Source organism: Tiliqua scincoides, chromosome 11, assembly GCF_035046505.1.
Source record: "Tiliqua scincoides isolate rTilSci1 chromosome 11, rTilSci1.hap2, whole genome shotgun sequence".
Taxonomy (NCBI): domain Eukaryota; kingdom Metazoa; phylum Chordata; class Lepidosauria; order Squamata; family Scincidae; genus Tiliqua; species Tiliqua scincoides.
Genome location: NC_089831.1, coordinates 17,281,371 through 17,293,792, shown reverse-complemented (window position 1 = coordinate 17,293,792; position 12,422 = coordinate 17,281,371). Strand labels below are relative to the sequence as shown.

Sequence of the window (12,422 nt, the reverse complement as noted above, 5' to 3'; positions counted from 1 at the left end):
TCTGAAAGAACACTTTTTTTCCCCTCTGAATTCCCCCAGAATCTAAACAGATCTGGATGCAATTAGGTGCCATCTTTGATAGGCCACAGCTGTGTGGTTTGGAGTGGTCCCCCTTCTGTTCTTGGAACTTATCGCTGCAGAGGAGGGGTGAGCCAGCAACAGATGTGTCATTTGCATCTCTAGATTCCCCATGTGCAACACAGGCAAACATCTCACTTCTTGTTTGGGGGGGGGGGGGGCTCTACCTCTCCATTTCCGGGTTTCTGGCCGGGTGCGCAAAATCAATGGCCTCGAAAACAGCTTTGAAAAGGCTGCCATTTTTCCAAACAAGGGGAAGACTTGAGTTTCTGTTCAGGTATTTAATGAATGCAGGAAGGGAAGTGACGGAGGTTGCATGTGCCGGTCCTGTTTGTGCAATTCAATATCCTGGAAAATGCTGGGTCCAGATCACATGCTCAGGTTATACACACAAACTCTTGTGTGCCCATGTCTCTTGAATATGTGACATTTGGGGTTAGAGGCCAGCATGATTCCAGCTCTTCTCCTTGCACACATTCATTTGAACACCTAAAGAAAGAAGGAACTGGGAGAAATTGGATAACTGGAAAGCAGGAGAGCGATGAGGAGATGGAAACTTATTTACTGAAGGCTTGCAAATTGCTCAACTCCTGTTCACACTTTTCTTGAATGAGAATAGCATTGTCATAGGAGACCAGCTATAGTATCTTTTATAAATTGAGAGAAAAATGACACTCTTAGGCCACTCAATCAATGATACCAAAGACACCAATCAATGATAAATTGCCCTCATTGATTGGTGCACATAGCTAAACAGGCTGCTATTTTTTTTTAAAAAAAACCAATAGTGGTAGTACAGTAGTTCCCAGACCGCGGGTCAAGACCCACTGAAGGGTTGTGACCTGATTTTTGGTGTGTTTCCAAAAGGTGATGGTAAGATCAGATAAAAAATCAGATAAGAACATAAGAACAGCCCCACTGGATCAGGCCATAGGCCCATCTAGTCCAGCTTCCTGTATCTCACAGCAGCCCACCAAATGCCCCAGGGAGCACACCAGATAACAAGAGACCTGCAAGGCTTCCTGGGAATTGTAGTTAAGAACATAAGAACAGCCCCACTGGATCAGGCCATAGGCCCATCTAGTCCAGCTTCCTGTATCTCACACTGGCCCACCAAATGCCCCAGGGAGCACACCAGATAACAAGAGACCTGCATCCTGGTGCCCTCCCTTGCATCTGGCATTCTGACATAGCCCATTTCTAAAATCAGGAGGTTCCATATACACATCATGGCTTGTAACCTGTAATGGATTTTTCCTCCAGATACTTGTCCAGTTCGCTTTTAAAGGCATCCAGGTCAGATGCCATCACCACATCCTGCGGCAAGGAGTTCCACAGACCGACCACACGCTGAGTAAAGAAATATTTTCTTTTGTCTGTTCTAACTCTCCCAACACTCAATTTGAATGGAAGTCCCCCGGTCCTGGTGTTATGTGAGAGTGTAAAGAGCATCTCTCGATCCACTCTGTCCATCCCCTGCATCATTTTGTAGATACTGTAGCTGCTAATCACCCTGTTTAAAGCCCAGCTCCTGCAGTTTGCAAGCATATAGGGAGATAAATGTTTGAGGAATTTTTTCTGGTTATTGTTACTTATTACTACTTATAAGTAAATAAAATATTTCTTTCTAGATCTTTTTAAAAGTCTGTTAAACTAGGTAGGTCCTGATGGAGTGTCGTTTAAAAAAGTGGGTCCCTGTGCTGAACAGTTTGGGCACCACTGCTGTAGTAGCTTCAACCCCTCCTGCCAATCACCTTGAAAGCAGTTTAACATGCTGACAGTGACTTGTTAACTCTGTTCTGGTGTTTTGTCACATTGGAACCACAGCACATCTCGTGCTATGGAAAAAGTGGGCTGCTCTTTCATCTGTCGTGCACTTTGAAAGCAAGTGCCATTTGGAGTGTGAAAAGCAGGTTGAGGCTAAACTAACCCCCAAACAAAATACAAACAAGCATAAGAAAAAAATGCTTCCAACCCAGATATGTAAAGAACAGCCGCAGAGATTGTGTGGATTCTGAAAGCTGTCTAAGTGGCGTGGTTGAGATTATTTTCATCCTGAGGCATATTGAATGTAAGCGGCTATGGGTGCCAACCTTTGATTTTTTCTTAGTTTTATTTTTCTAGAAGTACCACCACTTGGGTGGGGACCAGATCAAAATCTAATGGTTAGAGTAGACATAGGAGCCTGATCTCGTCTGATCTCGGAAGCTAAGCAGAGTCAGGCCTGGTTAGTACTTGGATGGGAGACCGCCTGGGAATACCAGGTGCTGTAGGCTTATCCCATAGTCTTTCGAGACTGAAGGTTGCCAACCAGGAGAAATCTCATTGGTTGTGGGGTGGAGGTTGGTTGAGTGTTGTTCCTTCTGTGTATCAAAGGGCCCACTTTGTGCATCAGCTTCCATTTTGCCTTCACTCTTTGGAAGAATGCAGTCACAAAAATTGTGTGGCTCTGGAGATGATATCTATGTGCAGCCCAGCAATTGGGGGGGTGAGGGAGGGAGGAGGCCTGTCTGTTCCAATGTAAGGTAGCCATGTCTCCCCCAACCCATGAGTTTTCAGTGTGGTTATTTTTCAACCACCCAGCTTTACTATGGAGAACAGAAGTTTTGGGGGACGGATCCTCCTTTGACTGGAGAAAGGGACCAATAGCTTCACTGGGGTTGCCATCACCTAATGCTGAAGGCCAGCGCATCACCCCCCTTGATGGACCTCCTCCATGCGGTGGGTGGGGCAGTGGACATGGTGATTGCCCACCCTGGCAATGGACGTGTACAATTGTCCACCCTGCTCGTTTTTTGGCTATGACTTGATAGAATAGGGTTATTTTAGTGTGGTTTGTTTCATGGCATGCTGCATGAAATTACACATCGATCGATATATAACATGATGGCATTATTCGAAAATACCTAGATTTAAAAAATTTGGGCCAGTAGTGGTGTCACCCTCCTGTGCGCATCACCGGTGCGACCTGCACCTTCTGAGCAATGCAGCTGAAAGGACCCTTTTATGACTACTCTGCTGAGGTAGGTAGTTAGGAAAGAAGGTTTTGATTGGCTAACATTAGATTTAATGAACTTAAACAGGTCTCAGTGGACATGTTCAGTATGAGCTGGAAGTTAAGGGATGCTTGAGAGAATGAGGGTGGGCATTGGTGGTGGTGGGCATTGAGGGTGGTCTTGGTGGTGAGGAAAGACTTACACTAACCAACCACACATGAGTGGTTGTCTTGGAGGGGACCTGAGTAAGCATTTGGAGCTGGTGGTCTCACTGACACCCCCTTCTCCCCACCATTCTAATGACCTTGGTGTGTTGATGCTTGAGGAACCTTCTGGGCATACAGGTAAACCATGTGCACAGAAAAGAGCAAAGATAATTTGATCTGATACTTGGAGCTAGGGAAGGTCCCCTGTGAGTTGCAGGAAATGTTTGCTCGTTCTCCCTTGGTAGCGCATTTGCCCACAGTGAGGGAGAACGAGTTGATCTGCTTGGAAGTTTAAATGAATTAAGCTACTGCCGGTCTTCGGACCAAATGTCCACTTCTTGTGTCATTCTATTTATTTTTCACATGTCTTTATACCACCCTTTCTCCAAGGAGCTCAGGGTGGTGTACATAGTTCCTCCCCTCCTTTTATCCTCACAACAACCCTGCGAGGTATGTAAAGCTGTGAGACCGAGCGAGCGACTTGCTCAAGGTAACGCAGGAAGCTTCACGGCTGAGCAGGGATTTGAACCTGAATCTTCCAGGTCTACGTCCAGCTCCCAAACCACAACACCATCCTGGCTCTCAGGATGTATACGAGTATACAAAGCTAAAAGTTGTTATAAGTTGCCTTGTAACAAAAGACCATTTGTCCATCTTGCCTGCATGGCCTGGCAATGGCTGTCCAGGGTTTTGGGTGCCAGGGACCTCCTGAATACAAAGCACTAACACTGAGCTACCAGCCTCCTCTGCTTTATTTGTTCCTCAGACCCAAGCACAAGTTTCTGAGAGCACAACTCAACTCGTCAAAACCAGCAAAGGGGTCGGAGTTGGCGCCTCAGACACATGTCACTTTGTCGTGGAAGCATTTCTATGGATGGATTTTATTTATATATTTATTTCTTTGTTGGCCACACACATCCCAGAGGGGCTTTCCTTGAACAGGGTTGCCACTGTAGTCGCCATTTCATAATCGGTTGGACGAGTCATATTTTCCTAGTGATGCAAAAGAATTCCTGACATATGATGCTCCCCAACGGCATCCATTGAAGGCCTTCCTTCTCCGCTATGGAGGCAAGACAAGGGCAGCCATTGTGAATCAGATTTAGCATGTGAGCCCCCTCTGACTGGCTCTATTCTTAGTTCAGTCTCCCTCCCCAGGACAAAGGTCAGCAGACAGTGCTCAAGGGAGAGCCCAGAACTTTCGTCCATTTCCCTGTGGGCGGGAAGGGGGTACTGCCTTCTTGTGAGCCATGTCCGAGGCTGAATGGCTTGAGCGGATTCTACTGGGGGCTTAAATGGAAAGTCTTCGGATTTGTTCAAAAGGAACCAGAGCTTTCAGGGCTGCATCACAAAAGACAGCTTGTTATCCATGGCCTGAACTCCGGTTCCAGAGGCTCCTCCTCTCTATAACAGCCTCATGTCTCGCAATATATAAAATCTGTATCTCTAAAAGAACCAAAAAGAGTATGGAATGAGCCACCAGGGGATCTGTGAGTCACCAAAGAAATGGGACCACTGCAGACCCTAGACGCGATCTCTACATGATGATGGTACTCCTGAACTATCAACAGTAGGTTGAATCCATAGAAAGTTAAGTCACAGTAGCTGAAATGAATGGGTTGTCCAGAAAGAATGTGATGAGCTTGTCCACTGATTTCAAAGGTGCTTTATCAGGATACACTTTCTTAGGATAAAACTCAGGGCCCAATCCTATTCAGTTTTCCAGTACCGGTGCAGCTGTGCCAATGGGGCATGTACTGCGTCTTGTGGTGGGGCAGCAGTCACAAGAGGCCTCCTTAAGGTATGGGGACATTTGTTCCTTTACTTTGGGGCTGCATCGCGACTGCACCGGTGCTGGAAAATTGGATAGGATCGGGTCCTCAAGAAACCTAAATATCACACCAAATTTCTGAACTTTAACTGGAGTCACTGTTCATTATATCTCACTTTTTTCAAAAGCAATGATTTTACTGGGGTCTATTTGGCCCCAGTATCAGATTAGTACAGTGCTTTTTTTATAAATATACGAGTGTTGAGTAATGTGTGTTTTGGTGCAGGCGGCGATGAACATCTTTCCCCCTCTTTGGAAGGCTTTTACCATCCCAGGAGTAAACCAAGCTTCTCTTTACATGTGTCATAAGCTTTTTTTCGAAATTCTTTGCCCCAGAGCAGGTGTGGTTCTCTATTCAACCTCAGCCTAATCTGGCATGTTCTGGCTCCCATTCAAGCTTCCCTTGGCACAAAGGCAAAAGAACAGAGCACACAGGCTTAGCAAGTGAATATCATCAAATGTTAACTGCAGGGTATGGAAATCCACAATCTCTTGAGACTGGTTGCTGTCTGTGCTGAAGCTGAAGCAGGAACTAGGCACCCTTAAACCTGGTGTGATGCAGTATAAATAACCTTTGAAGCATTGCATCTTCATGCTTGCACACTTGCCAGTTTCACTTTGCAGTGTGAGAACTCCTCAGTAAAAGGTTCTTGTCTTTTCCGTTACATACTCCAGCAGGTCCCAACTTGCCATGGTCACGGCACCTTTCTTTTCATGGTGGCCTCTTCTTTCTGGCTCTGCTGAGCACAGCCATCTTGTATCGCGCAAGATCCAACATAGCAGCACCCGGGAGAGCCAGGAAGATGGGATTGGCATCTTGGATCTGGCAAGATCTCAGGCTATGCAAGATGGCAGCTCCCTTGAGAGCCAGAACAAGAGGCCACTGGAGACATCTCAATGCACCCCTGTGAATTTGTGAGCGTGCAGCCTGACAGTAGCAGCAACTGTTACCCTGCAGATGTCTGATCTTCTCTAATCTTGGAAGCTAAGCAGGGTCAGGCCTGGTTAGTACTTGGATGGGAGACCACCTGGGAATACCGGGTGCTGTAGGCTTATACCATAGTCTTTCGAGACTGAAGGTTGCCGACCAGCCTGACGGTGCAATGGCAGTTTAGGAACCACTGGTATACTATTTTGCTTAGTATTATGTGGAAACTGACTGAAGAATTTTGAAGAATTATTTCTGTTTTGCTGATTGGACTACTATCTAAATTACCTGTTGGTCATTTCACTGACAGTTTGATGCAGCTTCCTAGGAGTCCTCCTAACACAGGCCTGCTGCAGGCTTTAAGGTTATAAGAAGAGCAAGAAGATGCAGGCTGGAGCCTGGCTTTTGCTTAAGGGGACAATATACAGCTAATTCACTGTGTCTGAATACATTTTATTCCCCCCTCCCCCATCCTCCTAAGTGTTTCCAAATGGTGACAGGTACTTTTATATAATGCTTTTCTCATGCTAAGGAGATAGGGCACTTATTACAATTTTACCAAAGGGAAATTTAGGTTTAAAGTTGTTTATGGGTTGATCACCTCCTCATTAATCAGTGGGGGAAGCATAATCATAGACTCATAGAGTTGAAAGTGATCTAAGAGGTCATCTAGTCCAACCCCCAAGGGATATGGGGTTATATGATGGGGTTAATGGGATATGCAAATAAGAAACTAAGGATTTTTGGTGACCGTAATGTACTTTTAGCTGTGAAAACTTGTTGTGGCTGTTTTGGGACTTTGTGAGCTATTCGAATTTGTCAGCCCAGGTCAGAAGCTCTTTTAGTGACTTTGTCAGCCCACGGTCAGCTTGGCCATGCAGTTTTCATGGTGGCCTACATGACCAGAGAGACTTGGCAGTAGGAAACAGGCACTGCTGAACTGTTGTGAGGTTGAACTAGAAAGTGCGTGAGTGTCTGTATAGTGGAGAAGGTACAAAAAAGCTTACGGTATCTGACAACCTGGAGAGGAAACCACAGTGGATTATAAAAAGAGCTGAAAATGTCAGAAGAATGTACAGGTCTATTCTAAGTGTTGACTGAGGCCAAGAGACCTTTTAAGGTATCTGTCAAACACAGACGGCTCAAGTACATTCAGTTGACGGAAACAGCTGGAGTGTGTGTGAGTATGGATGTGAAGGAGACGCTGGGAAAAAGACTGGGTGATGCTGGCTTTGTGAGCCTGGAGGTGGGGGCTATTTAAAGCACAAGGCAAGTTAAACAGAGACTAGGAGCAGTGAGTTGATGACCCCCCCCCACCCCCAAGCCACCCACCCATGACATGGTCTCGGTCTCTCCTTGCTTTAATAGCCACTGAGCTGACTCACTGGCTCTGAGGTTTCATTCTTGGTGAGTTTTTCAAACTTGTTCCTGCATCGACATGCCCTGGAAAGAGGCCAAAATAATTTTCATACCTGTCTCCCTCTTTATCATATCTCAGTAAACAACCAGGGAACAAAAAGTCAAGGTCAGGGAGGCAGCAGGCGAGATGCGGGGGCAGGCGCAGGCTGGAAGTCAGACTGTGGCCAAGAGCCTTTTGGCAGGTGGGAGGGAATGAGGAGCTCATGTCAGGGGAATGACTCCTCCCTGCCTGGGTGCCAAAAACATAATCCTGTTTATGTAACCGAGGTCTGCGACTGAAAAATGGCCTCAGAAACATCCCATTGACTTTTGCGTCAAGTAGCAGTGCTTACTGGGAAGATTGGACCCCGCAGGTTGGATGACCTCAGGATCAAACTAGATGTGCATCATGTCACATGACATCATCACAGTTTGCATCTCCTGGTTCCCATCGCCTATAATTCATTGGAGACTTATAATAAGATGTCCAGTGTTTGTATTTAGATGTTATAAGGAGGAGAAGGGAAAGAGGTTTGTGGCAACTCCATGTCTCTTATGGTCCCCTGGTTTGGTCTTCAGACATTTCTGAGTAAGAAGAGACTACCTGTTTGTTAATATGGAGGCTGTTCCATTGTCTAAAACAGTGGGCACCAAACCCCAGCCCACGGGCCGGATCTAGCACTCACTGTGATCCTTTCTCCTGGTGAATGGAGCTTATCATTCTATCAGAGAGCCTCTTCTCTGCACTTCCAATCACCCCCAATCTTCTAGCCCAGGGGTGTCAAACTTGTTTCATACCGGGGGCCAAATAGCATTCGTGATGCCTGCTGAGGTCCGGAAGTGATGTCATTAGGCAGGAATTGATGTCATTACACAGGTCATAACCAAAAATAACCACTTTTTCTCACTTAGGAACTCACTAGCTACAAACGACAGAAGAGAAAATACACAAATCTTGATCATATTTCAAGATATGGGAGAGCCCGATTTTCATGTGGGCTGCCTCTTCAGCAGTAACACCTCAGCTTTGCTCAGCAACCGAGAGCCTGAGGGCCAGATAAAAAGCTTCCATGGGCTGCATTTGTCCCCCGGGCCTTATGTTTGACACCCCTGTTGTAGCCGCTTCTGGGTTGTTGCCCCAGCAGTCTTCGTACCTGGATTTCTGGGCAGACGCTGCTGGCCGGCGCAAAGGTTAGGAGCAATCAAAGATGCAGAGAAGAAGCTCCTTGGTGTAACGGTAAGCTCTGTTCATGCCAGGGAAGGATTTTCCAGCACACAGTGGCCTCCAGTTTGCAGACCACTGTCTAAATCATAACAAAATCCTTGAATACCATCAACCTAGTCATAGTCAGGAAGGAGCCTTACAGCCCAATCCAGTGATAAAATCTATCCTTAAAAAACTGATGATGTGCCTTGACAATATTAGCACCTTGTCAGTGTGCCGTGAAATGAAGAAGATTGAAAATCACTTTGGAATGAGAATTAAGAACATAACATAAGAACATAAGAACAGGTCACTGGATCAGGCCACAGGCCCATCTAGTCCAGCTTCCTGTATCTCACAGCGGCCCACCAAATGCCCCAGGGAACACACCAGATAACAAGAGACCTGCAAGGCTTCATGGGAATTGTAGTTAAGAACATAAGAACAGCCCCACTGGATCAGGCCATAGGCCCATCTAGTCCAGCTTCCTATATCTCACAGTGGCCCACCAAATGCCCCAGGGAGCACACCAGATAACAAGAGACCTCATCCTGGTGCCCTCCCTTGCATCTGGCATTCTGACATAATTGAGGGCAAGCGATGGCTCACCGGGGCTGGATCCTGGAAGGCAGCAGGCAATGCTTTGATGTCCAAACAAGGGCAGCAGTCCAAGTTCCTGATATTTGTATCAGGCCAACCAGGCCAGAGGTTTCATACTAACGTCAATTGCAAGGTCCGATGTTGTTGTATCAGAAACCTAGATCCATTTCCAACAGCTCAGCTGTACTATTCCTGGTGGAGAAGGTGCTTTGTTATGGATCCTGTTATGAATGTTGTACCCCTTTTGTCTGCCTTAGGTAGTGGTCCCATTCAACTGTGGCAATTTCTGCTGGAGCTCCTCACGGACAAATCCTGCCAGTCATTCATAAGCTGGACAGGCGATGGCTGGGAGTTCAAGCTCTCTGATCCTGATGAGGTATGTGTGCTTTTAACTGAGAGTAGCGATACATGAATAGATAAGTGAAAAGTCCACCCAGTGCTCCATTATGTACCTCTTTATTGGCTCTCTGTATTCAGATGTCCAAAGAAAGTTACTCATGCTTAAGTTTCATTGAAATCTGAGGGAGTTAAGTGAGTTGTGACTAACTGAAGACCCATTAACATCAATGGGATTTATGCATCACTAACTCTCTGGATACAACGTTCTCTTATCTTAATTCTTTGGTCCAACCCCAATCTAAAGCATTGGCGGAAAGCGGGAGGCACACTGCAGCCTAGGTGACAGTTCTTTGCTTAGAGTATCTGCTTTGAAATTTGGGGTGGGAGGGTGTCAGGAGGCCAAAGCCCTCATCTGTGTTTTCTGGGGGGGGGGGTAAAACAGGAGAAATTCATGGTGGAAAGTGGATGAAGCTCACCTCAAAAAGAAGCTCTGTCCACCAGCCACCTGCCAGTGGCAGCCATTTTCTTTTCCACAGAATGATTCAGTGTGATGATACCGCATTGTTATGTCAGATAACTTCTGGGGCGGGGAATGGTGCACCCTAGAACTAGTTGGCAGACTGATATTTATTTTTACGCAGACTTTTCCGTCAGGACAGTATTGGGGAGAAAAGGGGGGGATGTACCAGGACAACATCTCGTTAGGTGCATTTTGCTAACTTCCACAGATTTCACCTATTCAGCCCTGAAATCCTTCCCCACTTTTTCCACTGAAAAAGGGGCTGCAAAAGTGTGGGAAGGCACCTGGGCCCATCATTAACTCTAATCAAAATGTTCCTTGTTAACACTTCTTATGATTCCATCATGGACATGCCTGAAATTTCATGTGAAGTCTGCCAGTAAAGATGCCCCATTTATATGATGATGATGATGATGATGATGATGATGATGATGATGATGATATTGTGGCTTCCATATTCCCAGGTTGCAAGAAGATGGGGCAAGAGGAAAAACAAGCCAAAAATGAACTATGAAAAGTTGAGCCGCGGATTGCGCTACTACTACGACAAGAACATAATCCACAAGACGGCGGGCAAGCGTTACGTCTACCGTTTTGTATGTGACCTGCAGAGCTTGCTGGGATACACGCCTGAAGAGCTACATCATATGTTGGATGTCAAGCCAGACGCCGACGAGTGAATGGAACAAGCGGGCTAGAAGAACTTCCGGAAGATTCCGTGCGTCCATCTAGAAATTCTATTGGACTTTACTGTTTTTATTTTTTATTTTTATTTTTTGCTGTCATGATTTTCCTGTTAAAAAGAAACTCAGATTTTGCATTGCAAGGGGTGAGACATTAAGCTTTTGGACAAAACTGTGACATAGTTTAGCTAGGAGAAGAAAGAAAAGGTGTTCATATTTGAACATTCTTAGAGAGTTTTATTTGGGGTTGAAGTTTTAAATATCAGGAACAAAAGAGCTTAAAAGATGAAAAAAAGCACACCACCTTGTTACAATTATTTAATACATTTAAGATTCTGGTTTTCCCCATCCAGTGTCAAGGACTGACAATCCAGTGCAAGGTTTGGGGAACAATCTTAAGGGGGCAATATGTCCTTGTCATGCAGGGAGAACACATTGGAAACAGCCAACAATGGTCCTGGTAAAAAGTTGCATTCTTGTAAGGAGGGACCAAAACTATTTTTTATTTGTAAAAAAAAAAAATGTTATTAAATTTTGTGCCAGTATTTTTTTTTTTAAATAGTCTTAAGCTCTAAGATGGTTTCAGTATTGCAATATTGTGTTTTTTGTTTTTTTTTCTGTTAAGCCAGCTGCAAAATTTCATCAGTGCTGAAGCAAGATCCAGCTTTGATGTAGACCCTCAACAGAAACAGATAGACTTAACAGCTTGGTAAAAAAAGAAAAGAAAAGAAAACCATGATAAAACACAGAGAAACAGGTGGATGAATTACTATTTAGCCTGAAGGCTTTACTCTGTTGTTCTGCCGCTAGGGCTGGTGAAATTATTTGGGGTAAATTTTGGTCAAAAAGTCCAATTTTAAAAATGGTATTTTAAAATAATTTCCCTCCATGTTTCCAGATATTTTCTGGGGAAAGCATATTTCTGTAGTTTAATCCTTTGCCAATGAGCTAACAACTCAATCATCCATCCATTCCTTCTCGTTGATTCTCGAACTCCCGGAAGAGAATTGTCAAGGCTGCAATCTTGTACTCCCTTGTGTGGGATTTAGCTGCAGTGAACACAGTGGGACTTACTTCTGAGTAAACATGCATAGAATTGAGCTGCAACGTCACTATATTATACGTAGACTCTTGGCAGTGCCTATTATGGGGTGTTTTTAAGGGTAGCTATTTCCTTGTGGGTACCTCTGTCTTTTCTAGGAATTCAGAAATGCCTTTCAGACAATGTAGTGTGCATGTGTATAGGGTGTGCAGGACATATCTTGACTGTGTCAGGATAATGTCTTCTGACCCCGCTACCAAGCTATGTCTGTTGATTGTTAACTTGTGAATAGACCCAATGTACAATCAAGTTGTAGATGCAGAGTATCGATATACATGATATGGAATCTTGTAGCAGCTAGGATACCAGTGCAGACAAATCTGTGTGCATGGAGTTTGTCCGAAGGTAAAGCTCTGTGCACATGGACAACCGAACATGAGTAGCTCAGGGGCTGCAAGTACCAAATTTCCTCCTTATGACTGGTTATTCTAGGCCAGCGACTTGTAACAAGTGTACCACAAATAGTCCATAAGTGTGCCGTGCAACTTTGGGGGAGGGTCATTTATTGGTAGAGCCACGGGGGGATGTGAGCATCCC

General features: G+C 45.2%; 1 protein-coding gene across 1 annotated transcript in view; it reads left to right on the top strand.

Annotated features, from left to right (window-relative positions):
• Positions 1 to 10,865, top strand: part of ETS1 (ETS proto-oncogene 1, transcription factor) — a 63,675-nt gene extending 52,810 nt beyond the window's left edge. Inside the window, exons 7-8 of the mRNA XM_066639332.1 lie at positions 9,499 to 9,617; positions 10,565 to 10,865. Coding sequence (XP_066495429.1) covers positions 9,499 to 9,617; positions 10,565 to 10,780 — 335 coding nt within the window. The 3' untranslated portion in view covers positions 10,781 to 10,865. The remainder of the gene's footprint in view (positions 1 to 9,498; positions 9,618 to 10,564) is intronic.
• The last annotated feature ends 1,557 nt before the right edge of the window (positions 10,866 to 12,422 follow it).